Source organism: Gigantopelta aegis, chromosome 4 (genome assembly GCF_016097555.1).
Source record: "Gigantopelta aegis isolate Gae_Host chromosome 4, Gae_host_genome, whole genome shotgun sequence".
Taxonomy (NCBI): Eukaryota; Metazoa; Mollusca; class Gastropoda; order Neomphalida; family Peltospiridae; genus Gigantopelta; species Gigantopelta aegis.
In genome coordinates, this window is record NC_054702.1 from 44,025,877 (window position 1) to 44,047,422 (window position 21,546).

General features: G+C 36.1%; 1 protein-coding gene across 2 annotated transcripts in view; it reads left to right on the forward strand.

Annotated features, from left to right (window-relative positions):
• The window catches only part of LOC121370590, a 304,206-nt gene that overhangs the window by 173,154 nt on the left and 109,506 nt on the right, over positions 1–21,546 (forward strand). For both annotated transcript variants that reach the window (XM_041495912.1, XM_041495913.1), the window contains one exon: positions 14,575–14,648. In XM_041495912.1, coding sequence (XP_041351846.1) covers positions 14,575–14,648 — 74 coding nt within the window. The remainder of the gene's footprint in view (positions 1–14,574; positions 14,649–21,546) is intronic.

Sequence of the window (21,546 nt, forward strand, 5' to 3'; positions counted from 1 at the left end):
TTGAAACCATTCTGTTTAAAAAACCCACATTTCTCAGTACTAATATTATTAAGAGAACTCTTTCAGCACTAAGTTTTACAGCCTTGACCTTCCCTGCACACTGAGTTTAAATAGCAGATTTATGATCATGTTTGTTAAAGGATAAAACTACTTGTTTTATCATTAATTTTAGTTATAGGCTATACATTTCCAGAAAGGTGAATGGACGGCTGTCTAGATAAAAAAATAAATATTTAAAAATGTTAGATTCAACAGGTATAAATCTGGTAATGACAGGTAAACTATGCATATTACTCACCTATTTGAGTAGGTAGGACTGGTAATTTAAAAAAACAACAGTACAAATGTTTTTCTTGTTGGATAATTAATTAATTAACATTCCAGTTATAATTTTAAAAATATATTTACAATGCTTTTGCAAAATTAACAAGCCATAATAAGCTTTCATTTCATCAACAGAAACATCATACCATACACCTTTGTTGTTAGCAGGATCTGTATCACGCTTTTTTTTGGCATTCATGTTGGTAAATTACACAATTTTTCCATACACTGTATTGGAATAAAATAGCGAAAAGTACTCTATGGTGTTTGTGTTGACGTTAAACACTTTTACGGCCCCCGGATTTTTAGTAAAAGTTGATCTGCAGGTAACCGAATATGGCTCATGTGTCCAGGTAAACTCAGGCGCATGGTAAAACAGTGGCAAGTCATCTTGTATCTCGTCATCGGTATCATTTTCTTCTAAATTGCCATGTTGAATGACATTTCGTTCACGATCGCCAATCTCGATTAAATCAAATGCACCAAAGTCCATATTATCCCACATTTCATCATCGGAAAACCTGTCATCTGAATGACAACCATTGTTTTCAACAGACGAAATTTCGTCACCTCGGTTCATGTTTAATTACAGTCAGAATATCAGTATAAACTTGGAAAAAACTCATTCAAAATTCGCTAGAACATTGGCGGCAAGATTTTGTCTAATTATAATATTGACGCGTCACTCGGCGCCAAATATGAACAGGTGTTACAAGCCGCTAAACTGGCCTGTCATGCTGAGAGGCACTGGATATCGCTAGCTGGTATACCGGCCTGTCGTGGTGAAAGAGTTAGAGAAAACACTTAAATAAAGTTTGAAATGTTAGAAGTTCTAAATGAAGGAAGCTGTGCTACCGGTTTACCTATTTTATCCTCTTTCCTGACAGTAAAAACAAGCATGTTATAGATAAATACCGATTCATGTGACAACACTATCATAAAACAACAAGTCATAAATGGATATAGATGTAACATTACTGTCACAGATGTGTTACAAGTGAGATAGATCACCTTCCAGTAAAACTAAACTACTTTATAAACAGATCTAGATGTGTTACAAGTGAGATCACCTTCCAGTAAAATCAAACTACTTTATAAACAGATCTAGATGTGTTACAAGTGAGATCACCTTCCAGTAAAACTAAACTACTTTATAAACAGATCTAGACGTGTTACAAGTGAGATCACCTTCCAGTAAAACTAAACTACTTTATAAACAGATCTAGACGTGTTACAAGTGAGATCACCTTCCAGTAAAATCAAACTACTTTATAAACAGATCTAGATGTGTTACAAGTGAGATCACCTTCCAGTAAAACCAAACTATATAAACAGATCTAGAAGTGTTACAAGTGAAACACCTTCCAGTAAAGCCAAACTATATAAACAGATCTAGAAGTGTTACAAGTGAAACACCTTCCAGTAAAGCCAAACTATATAAACAGATCTAGAAGTGTTACAACTGAGATCACCTTCCAGTAAAGCCAAACTATATAAACAGATCTAGAAGTGTTACAACTGAGATCACCTTCCAGTAAAGCCAAACTATATAAACAGATCTAGAAGTGTTACAACTGAGATCACCTTCCAGTAAAGCCAAACTATATAAACAGATCTAGAAGTGTTACAACTGAGATCACCTTCCAGTAAAGCCAAACTATATAAACAGATCTAGAAGTGTTACAACTGAGATCACCTTCCAGTAAAGCCAAACTATATAAACAGATCTAGAAGTGTTACAACTGAGATCACCTTCCAGTAAAGCCAAACTATATAAACAGATCTAGAAGTGTTACAACTGAGATCACCTTCCAGTAAAGCCAAACTATATAAACAGATCTAGAAGTGTTATAACTGAGATCACCTTCCAGTAAAGCCAAACTATATAAACAGATCTAGAAGTGTTACAACTGAGATCACCTTCCAGTAAAGCCAAACTATATAAACAGATCTAGAAGTGTTACAACTGAGATCACCTTCCAGTAAAGCCAAACTATATAAACAGATCTAGAAGTGTTACAACTGAGATCACCTTCCAGTAAAGCCAAACTATATAAACAGATCTAGAAGTGTTACAACTGAGATCACCTTCCAGTAAAGCCAAACTATATAAACAGATCTAGAAGTGTTACAAGTGAGATCACCTTCCAGTAAAACCTGAACTATTTTATAGACATACACAGATATGTGACATTTTATTTTATTCTAACTTATTTTCATACTTATATCCGATTAAGGTTCAAGCATGCTGTCTGAGACACATACCTCAGCTATCTGGGCTGTCTGTCCTGGACAGTGAGTTAGGTGTTAATGGTTAGTGAGAGAGAAGAGGGTGTAGTGGCCTTAAACCTACCCACTGAGTAAACAAATCTTGGTAGGAGCCGGTACCGGGCTGTGAACCCTGTACCTACCAGCCTTATATTCCAATGGCTTAACCACGACACCACTGACACCACCAAGGCCAGTTATCACCTTCTAGTAAACTCCCAACTACTTTATAAACAAACACAGATATGTTACAAGTGAGATCACCTGTCCAAGAGGCCCACCTGTGAGTGAAAAACAAACTACATTATGAATGGATGTAGATGTGCTGCTATTGACCTAGCGGGTCCCACGTTTGTGTGTGTTAGTCTGGTGACGGTCACTGCTCTGTTGTCACAGCATTAAGCACTCGGGGAATTAATGTACTGTATACTGGAGTCAGCAAACCATGGAGTGTTCATATTTAAAACTTATCATGCTGTTTATAGACATTTCTCAACACTGACTTGATACGATGTGAACTTTTCTCTCTCGGGTGTGTGGGTTAGCATATGTGTAATCTTTCAAGTTGTTTTTAACGGTATATCTTTCGTCGCAGTTGTGATGGAATTTACCTCAAATATTTGAGGAGTGTACGGTCGGATGTGTTTGTGTGGTGGATGTACCTGTGTCAGATAGACATGATGCTGGGAATTAATTAACTATCATCTCAAGTAAGTTTCAATCTTTGTATTGTAATTCATTGTGTGTTATACATATTGTCAGTATATCTGATCAGTCTTTAAGTTAATTGCAGTCATTGAAAACATCTGTTTGATAATAAATAGAATATACTATCTATTTGTAGCATATATTACCACTAGTTTTTAAATAGGGTATCCTTTTACTATACAGCTCAATAGGGACATTAAAAGTTTTAGGCACCAGTAATGTCTATTATATTGACTTAATTTGGGTGTATACATGCTTATGAGTGTTTCATTTAACCACGGCTGGTACATCAAAGTCCATGGTATGTACTGTTCTGTCTGTGGGGAAAGTGCTTATAGCTAGAAGTTCCCTTGCATCCTTATGTTTGACATCCAATAGCTGATGATTAATAAATCAATGTGCTCTAGTGGTGTCGTTAAACAAAACAAACTTCTTCTTCTTCTTGCATCCTTATCCACAGGAGTAGTCTATGTGGTGTGTACTCTCGATGGTCCTTTCACCAAAATGTTGAAAGAATCCTGTTACACACCAAATAACTAGTTTTAAAATGGGTTTAAGTGACATTAAACACATTGTCCTTTCCTTTCATCTTATGAAATTGTTTTACATTAATTAAATACTTTTATTTTTATTATTAAGCTTGAGCTCTTAGTACATGCACTTTGATTCACAGTACAAATGTGTGGCAGTGTTGCAAGCTGTTGGTTGTCCGTGCATTAGAGGCTATTTAAATGCAAACTACACAAGCCAACTAAATGAAACTTGCAAATCATGTACGAAGTGTACAGCACGGTCTATGTCTGACATGATCTTGCATAAGGATCTTTTTAAATGGGTGGAAGTTGATGTCGGTGCACATCAATTACTGTGTAGAGTTTGCTAGCTGGAGGACTATAGTGTGCTGCCTAACCTCATCAAGTGGTCATCTGTATGAAACATTTACCTGTATTAAAGTCACCTGTATAAAACATTTACCTGTATTAAAATCACCTGTATAAAACATTTATCAGCCTCGGTGGCGAAGTGGTTAAGCCATTGAGCTACAGGCTGGTAGGTACAGGGTTCGCAGCCCAGTACCGGCTCCAACCCAGAGTGAGTTCTTGAGGGCTCAGTGGGTAGGTGTAAGGCCACTACACCCTCTTCTCTCTCACTAACCACTAACCAACTAACAACTAACAAACTGTCCTGGACAAACAACCCAGATAGCTGAGATGTATGCCCAGGACAGCATGCTTGAACCTTAATTGGATGTAAGCATGGAAATAAATTGAATTGAAATGAAATGAAATATATAAAACATTTACCTGTATTAAAGTCACCTGTATAAAACATTTACCTGTATTAAACAGTCACTTGTATAAAACATTTACCTATATTAAAATCACCTGTATAAAACATTTACCTGTATTAAACAGTCACCTGTATGAAATATTTACCTATATTAAGGTCTTGTGCATAAAACATTTACCTGTATTAAACAGTCACCTGTATAGAACATTTACCTGTATTAAACAGTTTCCTGCATAAAACATTTGCCTGTATTAAACAGTCACCTGTATAAAACATTTACCTGTATTAAACACAATTGGTTTAATTTATCCATTATTCAGCTAGCTACCTTTTCATTTGATTGTTTTATAACAAATGAACTACACTAACTGTGTTATAGTAAATCACTTTTGAGACTGAAAGATATTTTATATATTATAGGCTTTAACAGGAAAATATTCATGTATATATGTCAAATTGTTTTCTGGTAACATCATAATATCACAAGTCTTGCTTACTTGTATAAAATGTGCATGTGTGCACTATCATAAATTCAAACTATATATGCTTTCCAAACTGTTGATGGATTATAGAAAAAACACAGTACCTGGTTAATGGAGATTCTTCTTCTAAATAATATCAGCAATAGTTCTATAAAATACTTGAACGTTATTCTATTGACATCTGTGTGCACATTCGGATGTCCCTTTCTGAAGAAATGCTTTTGGCACCTGCACTGTTATGCTATTAAAGGGGCAGTCCTCTTACAGACGGATTTGGAACCACATATCAGTATTGTGCAGAACTACTGTATTGAGATATAATATCCCAGACAGGAGGAATGCAAAGGAATTTTAAACAACATCTCTGCAGTTTTCAGACTATGGCTATTTAGCATCTGACCTAAAGTAATTTCCACACTTGGTCTACAGGGAATTTGCTACCACAGGCTATATCTACGAAATAGGGACCTTTTAATGCAGTTCTCACAAACAGGATAGCACATACCATGATCTTTGATATACCAGTTATAAGTCACTGAGCTAAATCTTGGGTAGCTGTTTAATGCCAGGGGCAGGACGTAGGTCAGTGATACAGTGCTCGCCTGATGCGTGATCGATCTAGGATCGATTCCCGTCAGTGGGACCATTGATCTATTTCACGTTCCACCCATTGCTTCACAACTGATGTAACAAAGGCTGAGGTATGTACTATCCTGTCTGTAGGATGGTGCATATAAAAGATCCCTTGCTGCTAATCGAAAAGAGTAGCCCATGAAGTGGCGACAGCGGGTTTCCTCTCTCAATATCTGTGTGGTCCTTAACCATATGTCCGACACCATATAAACTTTAAATAAAATGTGTTGAGTGCGTTGTTAAATAAACCCTTTCCTTCCTTCAGTTTATATCTGATTCCACAATATAGTGTTAAAAAGGAAGGCCAGGCAGCAAGTATTTGCACACCAGTGAAAGCCTGTAAAGATAAAAGGTCATGGTGTCAAGCATTGTGCACAAGTTATATCAGTTGATCTTATAAATACTAGCAGGTGTAAAGTGCAGTGGTAAGCATTATGCTACAAGTACTATAGAGCATGACAGATATTGGTATTCATAAAGTATGTGTAGGGAAGGTCAGGGTCGCAGCTGTTTCATGCCCCAGTAGGCTCTTGTCATGTTCATGTTCTACCTCAGGGCTAGTCAACATTAAATCAATCACTCGTTTTTTTCTTTAACTCTTACACATACCACGTACAGGATCTAGATAGCTTTTAGCTGAAAACACAATTGCTTTTTGTTTTTCATGTTTTGGATTTTGCAAGATATTTTCTAACAAAACTAATGTATGATGGACATTCCAAATATCTATAGTCCCTACAGACATTTGGAATGTCCATCATGCAGTGTAGTGCACTGGTAAATACTACAAAATAGGAAGGGACTTTTTTAATTAACAGGATAGCACATACCATGATCTTTGATATACCAGTCATGAGGTACAGATAGCACATACCATGATCTTTGATATACCAGTTATGAGGTACAGATAGCACATACCATGATCTTTGATATACCAGTTATGAGGTACAGATAGCCCATACCATGATGTATCATCAACTAACACTACTATTCTGTGACAAGATGACATTATTATATATTGTGCTTGGACTTGCTTTTTCAAAATTCCATATAAATGATCCCTAGAATGTTGGCCTTTGTTCAAAAGAGGGCAAGACTTGGCATTTTAGCTTCTCTTTGATAGTTCATTCTAACATTGTATATTATAAAATTAGACTGTTAAGCTATATGAGACTAGTGTTAATGAGTTTGATGCAGAACCACCACTCTCTCCCACATACATGTACCCCAAAAGGAAGAAAGAAAAAGAATAAATGCAATAGAATACCCCCAGGTATAACAATCTCCAGAGGAATCAAAATGTTGTGTGTGTGCAGGGTGGGAGGTGGGGGAGGGGGGGGGGGGGGGGTGTCAATTAAAAAAATAAAATAATAATTAATCTGGGAAAGGTTATGGCTTTAATTTTCTGTGATTTTGAAGGAATTTTATGATTGATGACCCTCAGAAAAGTACGATGATAAAGAAGACTTACTACATAGATGAGTTGACAAGAGTGCTATACATCAAAAGTAAATGCATCATATATGTTCCTGTTTGTCATTCTGTCAGCTCACAGCTCATCTTGTTAGTTCTCCAACGACTGAATGTCACTTCAAGTTGTTTCCCCGGCATTTGGTTTTTATTTGACATTGCACCTTGATGATGTTATATTTTCTAGAGAGTCTGGTAATAAGCATACTACAGTTGAAGAATATTAAACACTTTTTTTTGTCTGACCCAGAACCTAGATCATTTTAACTATTTTCTAGAGTGTCTGGTAATGTACATACATTGTACTACGGGTGAAGAATATTGTTTGATGTAAGATGGGATAATAAAGTTTCTAGCAATGAGGCAAGTGTTGTATACACAGATAAGACCACGGGTTTGATCCATAACTGCTCTAGTTTAAGGAACTAGAGGCAGATGGCATTTCTACCAAGGAATAGGGAGACTGGTAGTATCCTACACCTTGTGACAGCTAGTGCCCATCTGTGAACACTGGAGATGACCAGTTCTCATGTATTTGAGGTAGTTTGTGTCAAATGGTTGAGATTACCTGAGTCTTTTAACTTGAGACATCTGGTGCTTAACCAGGAATGAGGGGAAATAATATAGTCTTCAGAAACAAAGTCAGAAGCAGAAATTTGGGACATTAGCAACTACTTTTGGAGATCTTGTGGCTGTCTGTATTGGGACATTAGCAACTACTTTTGGAGATCTTGTGGCTGTCTGTATTGGGACATTAGCAACTACTTTTGAAGATCTTGTGGCTGTCTGTATTGGGACATTAGCAACTACTTTTGGAGATCTTGTGGCTGTCTGTATTGGGACATTAGCAACTACTTTTGGAGATCTTGTGGCTGTCTGTATTGGGACATTAGCAACTACTTTTGAAGATCTTGTGGCTGTCTGTATTGGGACATTAGCAACTACTTTTGATGATCTTGTGGCTGTCTGTATTGGGACATTAGCAACTACTTTTGATGATCTTGTGGCTGTCTGTATTGGGACATTAGCAACTACTTTTGATGATCTTGTGGCTGTCTGTATTGGGACATTAGCGACTACTTTTGAAGATCTTGTGGCTGTCTGTATTGGGACATTAGCAACTACTTTTGATGATCTTGTGGCTGTCTGTATTGGGACATTAGCGACTACTTTTGAAGATCTTGTGGCTGTCTGTATTGGGACATTAGCAACTACTTTTGATGATCTTGTGGCTGTCTGTATTTTGGAGTGTCGAAGAAGAGCATTATTCTGGAACATAATTGTTGTAACTAGTGAGACACATGCGACAGTGCTCATCCTGGTAATCAAAGGTCATGGTATGTGTTGTCCTGCCTGTGGGATGGTACATATAAATGAAACCCTTGGTACTAATGGAAAAATGTAGCGGGTTTCCTCTCTAAGTCTTCTGTATGTCAAAATCACCAAATGTTTGACACCCATTAGCCAAATGATCAATAAATCAATGTGCTCTAGTGGCGCCGTTTAACAACAAAACCCCATATAAGAACAATAATAGTATTCTCTCCAGTAGCTTACGGCAGTGTTTAGTTATACATACCTAACATTTTGGCTGGTTTGATGGAAAATGAATGGTTACCAACAACTTGGCTAGATACTATGACACAATTCACTTAACATCATATTCTACCTTTTAATATGTTCCTTTTGGAAGGAAACCACTCAGCTTGAAGGTAATTGTTAAACATAATTTTATGGTAATACAAGAATTATGAATAACTACACTACAATTTAATAAAGGAAAATTACTGATAGCACAAGAAATATTAATGTAGGTACAGTTGTGTATTATAAAGTGTGATGTCTAAACTGGAACAGACTGAATAAAAGAAAAAGTCTAGTAACAGTAAATTAATATTATTTGTATTTTATAAATAGATCAGGTATATATATATGTATGCCAGATATTTGTTCACGGTATAGTTCTGCTTTACGTGTGTGTGAACAATGATGTTTTGTACTTTTATAGAAGAACTGGATGAGGTATACCGGTCATTCCTATCATTTTCTTTCAAATGTTAACAATAATGGAAGCCACGCTTTACTGAATTTGATGATTATAAGGTACACTTGCCATAACTTACCTGGTTACCTGTCCTGCCCATTGAGGGTTTGTGTAAAACACATCACAGGCTGCTGGTCTGCAGACAGATCACAGCGAACAAAGACTCTTTCAGTAATTTATAGACCTGCTTTTTTGGTTTGTTTTATTCTCTAGTCCGTGTAGATATTTTTAGTGTGCATTTCTCAGGCAATCCTGGCATGTCACGGATATTGGTTTCTGGTGAAAAGAAATTCATTTTATTTAAAATCTCTCCCCATTCAGAAGTGAATGGGATAGCGAGAATAATTGCCCCCGAGTGATAAAAGTGGGGACTTGTGTCCTTCAAAGGGGACGTGTGCATCCAATAGCTTACATTTCATTTTCTGTTCATTTTTAACTTATTTTTAATAATACACATACCTCAGATGACTTGACTATATATGGATTCAATATAGCTAGGGTTAATCGTTAGTTGTCAGTGGTTATAATATGGGAAGAGAAAAACTAGTTGTTAGTGGATATATAGGAAAATAAAATAAAAGGTTGTCATTGGTTATATAGGAAAAGAAAACCTAGTTGTTAGTTGTTATATAGAAAGAGAAAAATTAGTTGTTAGTTTGTTATATAGAAAGAGAAAAACTAGTTGTTATACAGAAAGAGAAAACCTAGTTGTTAATCATTATTTAGGAAGAGAAAACCTTATTTAGTGATTTCACACCTCCCTATCAAGACTTCAAAACCTATTTTTGCTCATATATTTAGGCCCAAATGATGACATATGAATAGATTCTATAGAAGTCTGAGAAACATTTTATTTTGATATAGAGTATGGAATAAATACCTTTTTACTAATTGATGATGATGGTATGATTAAACTTTATCTTGTATGCAATGCATAAAGCAAGTCATTAGAATTACATTTCCTACTTGTTGGTTGTATTTTGTACTTCTGGGTTTTGTTTTTTTCATTGTCTTTTAAAAAGAAAAAATCTTTAAACTTAGTTAAACGGTTTCTAATTGCCTTAATTCATGAATGCTTTAATAAATGACTCCTATTTCCCCAGTGACAGTGATATCACACTCCTTGGTCTGATCCTAGGGCAAGGTCTAGCTCTTTGTAACTTTGTTAACATTTCATTGGTCTGTGTGTCCATGGTTGCATATAAATCACTCGATCTCTTAATGGATGACTTACATGTATATTTGGTATTGGTGTTTATAAACTCCAAGCCCCACTGATATGACCCAAGGTCAAGGTTTTTATCAAACTTGGTTAACAATTGGTTAAAGTTTATATGATTGGCTTTAACTCTGAATTCTATAATGGATAGTTGCCATATTTGGTGTCATTGTTCATCCATATGCACAACCCAGCCCAATGCAGGGTCAGATCATTTGGAACTTGGTAAAAGATTTTCAAATGTTTTTAAAGCCATAGATTTCATGCTTGGTATGAATGTTCAACATGGGAGTCATTCAACTTCAGATCTTAAAATTTGATTGTAAATATTAAATCAATATCACATTTTGACCTTTTTCACAGTTCTTTTTAACTGGTTACAACTTTTGAATTCATTCATGTGTGACATTCATATTGGATATATATATTTACTAAAGCTGCACATTGCCATGCATGCTCTTAAATGTGACTTGAGCTAGGACAAGGTAACAATCAGAAGGGAACATTATTGTTTAAAACAGGGGAAAACATAGTTCAGTAAGTATGTAATATGCTCTAGAAGTAGTGGGGTTATGGAATACGCAGTCTTAAGGGTGGTGGGGTGATTGCTCCCAAATCTCTTTTTCAAAACTATTCACAGCTTCATTTGATTGATTTGTCTTTTCACAGTCTAGTGTGTAACAAGTGACTTATCATGGCTTTGCCATTCTAGTTTGTGCCTTTTATACAAGCTTACAGCCCAGCTGACTAAGCTGTCTTCATAAATGGATGTTAATGGCTTTATTTTTAACTTTACCATGAGGTTTAATCTCATTCATTCATTCATTCATTCATTCATTCATTCATTCATTCATTCATATGCCTATATCTAATTATGGATTAAACAAACTGTGCTATAGGCATATACCACAACTATCTGGGTTGTCTGTCTAGGACAGGGGTTAATAGTTAGTTGTTAATGGTTAATGAGATAGAAGCATATACCTCAGCTCTCTGGGTTGTCTGTCTAGGGCAGGGGTTAATGGTTAGTGATTAGTGAGATAGAAGCACAAACCTCAGCTATCTGGGTTGTCTGTCTAGGGCAGGGGTTAATGGTTAGTTGTTAGTGGTTAGTGAGATAGAGACATATACCTCAGCTATCTGGGTTGTCTGTCTAGGACAGGGGTTAGTTGTTTGTGGTTAGTGAGATAGAAGCATATACCTCAGCTATCTGGGTTGTCTGTCTAGGGCAGGGGTTAGTTGTTTGTGGTTAGTGAGATAGAAGCATATACCTCAGGTGTCTGGGTTGTCTGTCTAGGACAGGGGTTAATGGTTAGTTGTTTGTGAGATAGAAGCATATACCCCAGGTGTCTGGGTTGTCTGTCTAGGACAGGGGTTAATGGTTAGTTGTTTGTGAGATAGAAGCATATACCTCAGGTGTCTGGGTTGTCTGTCTAGGACAGGGGTTAATGGTTAGTTGTTTGTGAGATAGAAGCATATACCTCAGCTATTGGGGTTGTCTGTCTAGGACAGGGGTTAATGGTTAGTTGTTTGTGAGATAGAAGCATATACCTCAGCTATCTGGGTTGTCTGTCTAGGACAGGGGTTAATGGTTAGTTGTTTGTGAGATAGAAGCATATACCTCAGCTATCTGGGTTGTCTGTCTAGGACAGGGGTTAATGGTTAGTTGTTTGTGAAATAGAAGCATATACCTCAGCTATTGGGGTTGTCTGTCTAGGACAGGGGTTAATGGTTAGTTGTTTGTGAGATAGAAGCATATACCTCAGCTATTGGGGTTGTCTGTCTAGGACAGGGGTTAATGGTTAGTTGTTTGTGGTTAGTGAGATAGAAGCATATACCTCAGGTGTCTGGGTTGTCTGTCTAGGACAGGGGTTAATGGTTAGTTGTTTGTGAGATAGAAGCATATACCTCAGGTGTCTGGGTTGTCTGTCTAGGACAGGGGTTAATGGTTAGTTGTTTGTGAGATAGAAGCATATACCTCAGCTATTGGGGTTGTCTGTCTAGGACAGGGGTTAATGGTTAGTTGTTTGTGAGATAGAAGCATATACCCCAGGTGTCTGGGTTGTCTGTCTAGGACAGGGGTTAATGGTTAGTTGTTTGTGAGATAGAAGCATATACCTCAGGTGTCTGGGTTGTCTGTCTAGGACAGGGGTTAATGGTTAGTTGTTTGTGAGATAGAAGCATATACCTCAGGTGTCTGGGTTGTCTGTCTAGGACAGGGGTTAATGGTTAGTTTGTGGTTAGTGAGATAGAAGCATATACCTCAGGTGTCTGGGTTGTCTGTCTAGGACGGGGTTAATGGTTAGTTGTTTGTGAGATAGAAGCTTATACCTCAGCTATTGGGGTTGTCTGTCTAAGATAGAGGTTAGTTGTCTTATCCACTCGGCGATAGTAACTTCTACAAAAACATAAGCATCTTAACCAGTAGTTAAGTATATGTAATGTCCAATACTCTGTTCAAAACTAATGTAACAATTTAGTATTTAAGGCATGTTCAGGAGGCTGACCACTGAAGGTAGTTTGGGTTTTGCATCTGATGTTAAATGAATGGGATAGGATAGGATGGAAATCAGTCAAGTTGTCCACAAGTGCTGGCCTTCCTGAACTGAACACCACTCCACAAATTTTAATGTTATTGCCACCATAGAATAGCTACAGTACATGAAAAGAGTTCATTATTGGTGTTTGAAGCCAAAGAAATCTCATTACATTGCTTATTATTGCAGGCTGAATGCTTTTCATGATCTGGTGTATCAAACTAGATCACCTAATTTGAACATACAAAAACCTACAATAACTTCTTCGCCATCACTATGTTGCCTTGACCTGTTTATGGTAGAAGCTGATTAATTTGCGGGTTGGTGTTATGTCCAAGGATTTAGCTTACTCTGAGATTATACAGGTCATTGTTGATCTGGTTTATATAGCTGTACTTGTACAGATTGTTGGTATACATTTATATTTGCATTACAATTTTTTTATTTAAATGACAATAAATAGCAATACAAAAATTCAGATGTTTTGTAATGTAATATTTTGAAGAAAACAAATCAGACCTCAAAATTAAATAATCGGCTAGACTGAGCAGATTAATTTGCTCATTGTAAAATAATTCTGGAATTCAGATAGAATTCTTCTACACTGCAGAATGGAGTATAATCAAATTTGGTTTGTTAGTTCATCCTAGGAAGCTGGTATGTCATGTACAGTAATTAGGTCAGTATGACTTACTTTTCACACATCAATGAACATAACAGTAAAAATGTGTTCTAATCAATTTTCCCTGCTGTTTTAAACTGAGATCATTGTGACCTGCTTCATATCACTGAGCATGGGAGTTTGATGCAGTGTGTATAAAATAATTTGTTAATAACACCCTTGCATGAAGAAACATGTAAGCTACTGGTTTTGGGGTGGATTTTGGAGGTGTGTGGGGGGTTTTGTTTACAGAGAAATAACTTTTAGACATAGGCATACAGAGGCAGTATAAGATGCCAGCAATTGTGTTGTCATTTATAAATTCACATTTTATCTCGTTCAGGACCATTACATATTCTGGCCAAATCATCTTCTATGCCTATAGTTACAATGATACACAGTGTTCGAAAAAAGCACTTGTTAGTTTGTCCTGACAAGTGAAAGTCTATTCAGACAAGCAAAATGTGTCTTGGTTGGTTGTCCTGTGGACAGGTAAAAATGTTCAATGCAGTTTCATTTTAAACAATCAAAGACATTGTACTTGTACTTGTACTTAAATAAAACAAACCATTATTTGGACAAGTAAAAAGATTGGTGGACAAGTAGATTTTTAGATGTATTTGTCCAGTGGACTAGTGAACAATTCTGCTTATTTCTGTCACTGATACATATAAGACAAAACCTTAAATTACTATATATATGTATAGATTTATAGAAATCTACATGAGTGGCTGTTAGATGCCATTTACATGTATTTACAAAGGCAATTTGTTATAATCATTGAATCAATTTATTGGCACAGAGTTAGTTTTGCATTTGTTAAGCTATAGTCACTACTCTTATTTGTGTCTGGATGTTCAAGAATATTTTTAACTAAATCATGACATTTCATGAACATTTGTTATGATTTTGATTAAGAGTATATTTTCTTTTCACAGAAAACGCGGGGGATTTCAACAAGAAGGAAGTCGGCTCCAAGCGCTGTTTTGTTCAAAACCCTCGGAGGAAACAGGTTTATATTATTTTATATTTGTCCTTTTGTGTATTACAATTCATATGCTAAGGGTTATGAAGACAGGGTACAAAAATATCTTTAACTTGGATAAATGTTCTAAAGGGTAATTAAATATGTTTTTAAAAATCTAAAATTAACAACAATCTTGGGTAAAACTTAGAGTGAAGTACAGGTGTACATTATGGTTAATTTGAAATTTAATAATGAATTTATTAAAGAACGTCACTACAGTATCAACTATTACTAATTTTAAAGTGAGATGAGATTTCACTTAAAATGACACTGCAACAATACATGTATTTGCTGAAACATTACAATGGCTCTTAAAGGTACCTGTACTTTTCTACTTTAACTCTTGTCTCAACTGTAGCAAACTTATTCTCTCTACATTTGGTACAGATCTAAATAAGTTATCTATGTTTTGTCAGTGAAAACTACAATTTATATGAGACTGTCTTTAAACACTTCTTGGTGTGTTGCATTTGTGCTGTATACGGCATACATGTAGATTGTATATATTAGTGTGTTACTACATGACCCCAGGTCTACTATGTGGCGAGGTCAGAGTTTTATCTTTGACTTTACGAGGAGACCTGTAGTAGCCCTGAAGGTTTATTGATAGCACATTGTTATTACTAGGCTATAAACCCATTATATGATCATTCTCTCTAGGGCCAGTATCAACTGTGAGCTTTATGATTATTTTCTTGAATTAATTTTGCCGCCAAAACTTGGCCAGGTTAGCACAGGTTGAGACCTAGTTGGTGTGTATGGGATTTCAGGTGTTAACCCTGGCTTCAGTGTCATGATGGTCAAGCCTCAAACTTCAGGTTCAGGTTTCCGCAAAAGCTGGATATTATCTTTATCATCGTGCCTAGTGTTTTGTTCTCACGGTTTTAAAAAACAACAACTGGGTACATAAATTTGCTGATACCAAACCTGGTGTAAGAAGGGATGTTTTTTACAACTACCTGTCTATAAAAAGCACATCAGCTATTATATTATCTCTTCTTCATGCCTGTATAGAAATACCACCTGCTGATAAAGTCCTATTCCGTGACCTTTGTATTGTGATAATGATTGTATTATATTTTACCAGTTATGCATTCATGCATGAACGAAACAGCTGACTGTTAAACATACTGATATGTAAGGGAAGTTTAAAAGTATGAGCTAGTTGTCACACAGTTCTGAGAATTTTTTTTTTAAATATGGTAATTATTAAAAAATTCTACTTGATATTAATTAACCCAAATAACTGTGATCATGTGATCAGGACATCTCATTGCATATTTTTTTGTCTATTTCAATTTTATTTAAAAAAAAAAAAAAAAAAAAAAAAAAAAAAATTGTGCATTAAAATTGCTTTTTGGCTAAAAGGAAAAAAAAACAGGACCAAAAGTTTACCCCACTTGAATATACTGAGGCAATTTAAGTAATTTTCCCATTTGCAGCTGTGTAGTGTACATGTAAGTCTTGAAAATGATCAAGAATGGTATTATGTATGAATAATGATATTAGCCTTGTTTTTTAATAAAGTTTGGAACTTTTAGCTTAGATATTTTATAAGATGCTTTGCAGCACTTACATAAAAGCAATAGAATTTTTTAAAACTTTTTACTCATTTATTGGTAATAAAAAGAATACAGTAAAATATATTTAACCATATGGCTCATAGGTAACAGTTTTGTGTTTGTTTTAGGAAAGTGTATGTGAAGTTATGTTCCAATTCATTCATGCAAATGAAATGTTTTTTTCTGATTTTCATAAAATCTGTTATACTTTTTTTTTTTTTTAACATTTGGCTGAAATTTGTCTACAGAATCTTACATCAAAGTTGATTTAAGTTACTGTCAGTTTTATTGAAAAGAATTCTGTAGCAAAAGCTAATATCTACATGGTACATTGAAAAAGATAAAACAGTGTTGAATATTATTATTAAAAGAGCTTATACAGTGAAACCTCTCAAAACCGGTCCCTCTGTAAACTGGATACCTCTAAAACTGGACTTTTTACCTGGGTTTGGAGAGTGTCCGGTTTGGAGGAGTTTCACTGTAGCTTAACATTTTAATTTTTGTAAATAGAACAAATATGTCAAATAATTACATGGAATATATAACTGTGATACTACTATTTTAAGCGTGACAACATACTCATACATATGCATATTTGGTTTAAAAAAAAAAGAAAAAAAAAAAAGTTTTGTTTAATGACACCACTAGAGCACATTGATTTTTTAAACATTGGCTATTAGATGTCAAACATTTGGTAATTTTGACATATAGTCTTAGAGAGGAAACTCGCTACATTTTTTCCATTAGTAGCAAGGGATCTTTTATATGCACCATCCCACAGACAGGATAACACATACCATGACCTTTGATATACCAGCCATGGTGCACTAGCTGGAATGACAACAACAAAAAATATGTCAAATAATTACATAGAATATATATCACAAGTGTGATACTGCTATTTCAAGCTTGACAACACACTCATACCTATGGATACTTGGTTCAAGTTTTAAAGAGTTGTGAATGATTTTGAAGATGGCCATATGAAGAAAAAGCTGACGTGCACATGGAATTGAGTGACAGTGTTTATGATGTAATGTTTTCTGTATGTAACATGCCTCTCTCATCATCTACAGCAGAAGATGTACGTAGTGCAAACACACTTCTGTCTGGACACTTCCCGCCAAACACAGACGAACCCACCATGTTTGATTGACCCCACACACAGTTTATTGCCCTTGTGTACAGGAGATTTTCTTTTGCATTTCGTCTCTATATTGTATCTACATGTTTTAGACAGCACACTCTCTCTCCCGTGCACGTTGCCCAACATTTACTGTGTTTGCATTGAACTGCACTCTCGTATTGTTGTGTCTGTGTTATGTGTTCTGTGCCAGAGCTCATCCAAACAAATAAATATTAAGAAAAGCATTGATCTTATTAACTGAAAGTACATGTAAACCAAATGTCTAATTAAAGCTGCGAGCAGTAATAAGAAATGGACTTTGACAGACACAAAACAAACAAACATGATTAGATTAGGTACATGTAATTAGCAAATGTGGCAATGTCCCACATAATTTTGGGTGAATTGTTCTGGTGATATATAATACAGTGGCATAGGAAGGTACCAAAATTAAAAAGAAAAGGGGGGGGGGGGGGGAGAGCCTAAAAAAAAAGAAGAAAAAAAAAAAAGAAGATATATATATATATAAACCATCACTGCTGCTACTGGATCAAGAAAAGTGGGGGGCACATGCCCCCAAGCCCCTTACCCCACCCTGCTTCCTACGTCAGTGTAATTGAAACAGATTTTGCAACAAAACTGTATACATAATTGAAGGTGGTCACAGTAAACACATACATGGTCCATCTTTTGATGTTTTGTCTGACCATGTCACTTGAAAGACATTGATGTAACACAAGCTCCTCACTGACTTTGGACAAATAGTCTTCACCTTACATGTAATTCTGCTGGAACGACCCAAGGACTGTTGGTCAGTATATAGTGTTTCAGTTGTCACTGTTGCCACTGTCAGTAAAACAGGGAAGTTAGCATGTGATTTTGCTGATGTCAATATGAAGCTTATATTGAACATTTAAAAGAACAACTAAAGTTTGTATGTGAGTTTTGTTTCTGTGTAGGGTTTTTTCCCAAATTAAAAGCAAACTTTTCCATTTCTATAAATAGTAAATGATATAATTCAATAATTATTATCAGAAGGCTTCAAAGGAAAATGGAACTTTTGGAAAATATGTAAATACTGATTTGTCTTCAAGAAACAGACCATATAGCTGAGGTATTTTATACTTTAACCGATATCATTACTGTAAATGAATACAAAAGACTGAGTCTGCTGGTATCTTCGAGATAAGTGTAATTTGTCTGACTAAGCATTAAAAAAGTGCACTCCTTGCAATTTCTAAGATATTTATGTCATTTGTTTTTGAAGCAAATAATCAAATAAACTACATTTTCTCATAAATGGAAGAATGTGCCTCAGTAGTCTTGTACACAAGTACAAATTCAAGAAATAATTCATATTTTTAATGGCTAAGTTTATAACAGTACACTATTCAGTTGATTGAAAGAATACAAGGACGTTGTGTTTATCTTTGCAGATTATATTAAATAAAATATTAAAATGGCCGAGTTTTAAAACGTTTGTTCAGTTTGTAGTACATGCAGGAGCACAGTGTTTTACATCAGACTGAACGGACTCAAGTGCACAGTCACACTCAAAAATAATAGTCTGACTTGTAGTTAGAAAAAACAAAATACACTTAATAATTGTTTTATATAATAAAGTAATTTATAGAGTAATGCTTTCACACTAATATATCTGGTATTGATGGAGTTGGTAAATAGAGTAATGCTTTCACACTAATATATCTGGTATTGATGGAGGTAGTAAATAGAGTAATGCTTTCACACTAATATATCTGGTATTGACAGAGGTGGTAAATAGAGTAATGCTCTCACATTGATATATCTGGTATTGACAGAGGTGGTAAATAGAGTAATGCTCTCACATCGATATATCTGGTATTGACGGAGGTGGTAAATAGAGTAATGCTCTCACATCGATATATCTGGTATTGACGGAGGTGGTAAATAGAGTAATGCTCTCACATTGATATATCTGGTATTGACGGAGGTGGTAAATAGAGTAATGCTCTCACATTGATATATCTGGTATTGATGGAGGTGGTAAATAGAGTAATGCTCTCACATTGATATATCTGGTATTGACGGAGGTGGTAAATAGAGTAATGCTCTCACATTGATATATCTGGTATTGACGGAGGTGGTAAATAGAGTAATGCTCTCACATTGATATATCTGGTATTGATGGAGGTGGTAAATAGAGTAATGCTTTCACACTGATATAACTGGTATTGATGGAGGTGGTAAATAGAGTAATGCTCTCACATTGATATATCTGATTCTTGACAGAGGTGGTAAATAGAGTAATGCTATCACATTGATATATCTGGTATTGACGGAGGTGGTAAATAGAGTAATGCTCTCACATTGATATATCTGGTATTAACGGAGGTGGTAAATGAACTCCTGCGATAAATCATATTTCTAGATTTCTAGTTTCAGTCTGGTTGACCTTAGTTTGTTTTGTCATGATAATATTTATCCACTTCATCTTATTGTCAAATCAACTCTAGAGGTATATGTACAAGATTGGTCATCACTGTAAAGTTTATCCTCTGTTTTATCTGTGTTGCCATGCCGACTGGTATTTACCTACACTGATTTAAAACGTGTCATCACTGAACTAACATGAGCACACAGACTTGTGTTGCTGGAGAAAGTATTGTTATTATATACCTCAGGCTATCACTGTTTTAATGAGTCAACCAGGGTGGTATCTAGAGAGAGCTATCTGTAGGAGGGTTAATGTCTACAGATGGGGGGAGGGTGGTAGCTTGTGGTGGGCTGCTATCTAGGAGTGGTGGGTAATATCAAGGGGTGATGTGCTAAGTAGAGGTTCGGGTGGTATGTAGAGGTGGTATGGTATCTAGAAATGGTGGGTAATGTCAAGAGGTAATGTAGAGGTTTAGATGGTATTTAAAGGTGGGCTGGTGTTTAAATGTTAGAGTGGTATATTGAGTTGGGTTCACATACATAGGTAGATTGTTGTAGGTGGTATACAGAAGTGTATGGAAACTCTATTTACGTGCCCCTATCCAAAAAGGTTCAGGCACGCCTACCACGGATACGGCCTCTGACTTCGCCAGTTGGTGGTTCCGTGACATCACACAGAAGTGTATATGGTATCTAGAGGTGGGAGTGGTATCTAGAGTTGGAAGTGATATTTAGAGGTGAGAGTGGTATTTAGAAGTTGAGTAATATCTGCAGTGGTATCTAGAGGTGGGAGTGGTATCTAGAGGTGGGAGTGGTAACTAGAGTTGGAAGTGGTATTTAGAGGTGAGACTGGTATTTAGAAGTTGAGTAATATCTGCAGTGGTATCTAGAGGTGGGAGTGGTAACTGGAGGTGGGAGTGTTATCTAGAGGTGAGAGTGGTATCTGGAGGTGGGAGTGGTATGTAGAGGTGAGAGTGGTATTTAGAGGTGGGAGTGGTATATGGAGGTGGGAGTGGTATCTGGAGTTGGGAGTGGTATCTAGAGGTGGGAGTGGTATCTGGAGGTGGGAGTGGTATCGGAGTGGTATCTGGAGGTGAGAGTGGTATCTGGAGTTGGGAGTGGTATCTGGAAGTGGGAGTGCTATCTGGAGGTGGGAGTGGTATCTGGAGTTGGGAGTGGTATCTGGAGGTGGGAGTGGTATCTGGAGGTGAGAGTGGTATCTAGAGGTAAGAGTGGAATCTAGAGAGTTATATTTAGAATTCAAGTAACATCTAGGTGTTGAGTGGTATTCAGAGTGTGAGTGATATCTGAGGATACAGATAGGAATATAACATTGTTCTTGAGAAATACTGTTTGATCACAAGAAATACGATCTGCATCCAGCAGTAACATTATAGAATATAATATGGGAACATCATATACAGAAGGCAGGATGCAGCCCAATGTAGCCTGATGTGCTGTCAGTCAGGGATCAATCCCCATCAGTGGACCCACTGGACTATTTCTCATTCCAGCCAATGTGCCATGACTGGTATGTCAACGGTTATGGTATGTGCTATCCTGTCTGTGGGATGGTGCATATGAAAGATCCCTTGCTACTAATGGAAAATATAGGGTGTTTCTTGTCTGAGACCACATGTTTCAAATAAATCAATGTGCTCCAGTGATGTTGTTAAACAAAACAAACTTGAACAAACTTTGGATCTGTCCTACATGCACTTGAATCCTTCTCCATTTAAAAAAAAAATGTTTTTGATTTAATTCCCTGGATTTGCTTCAT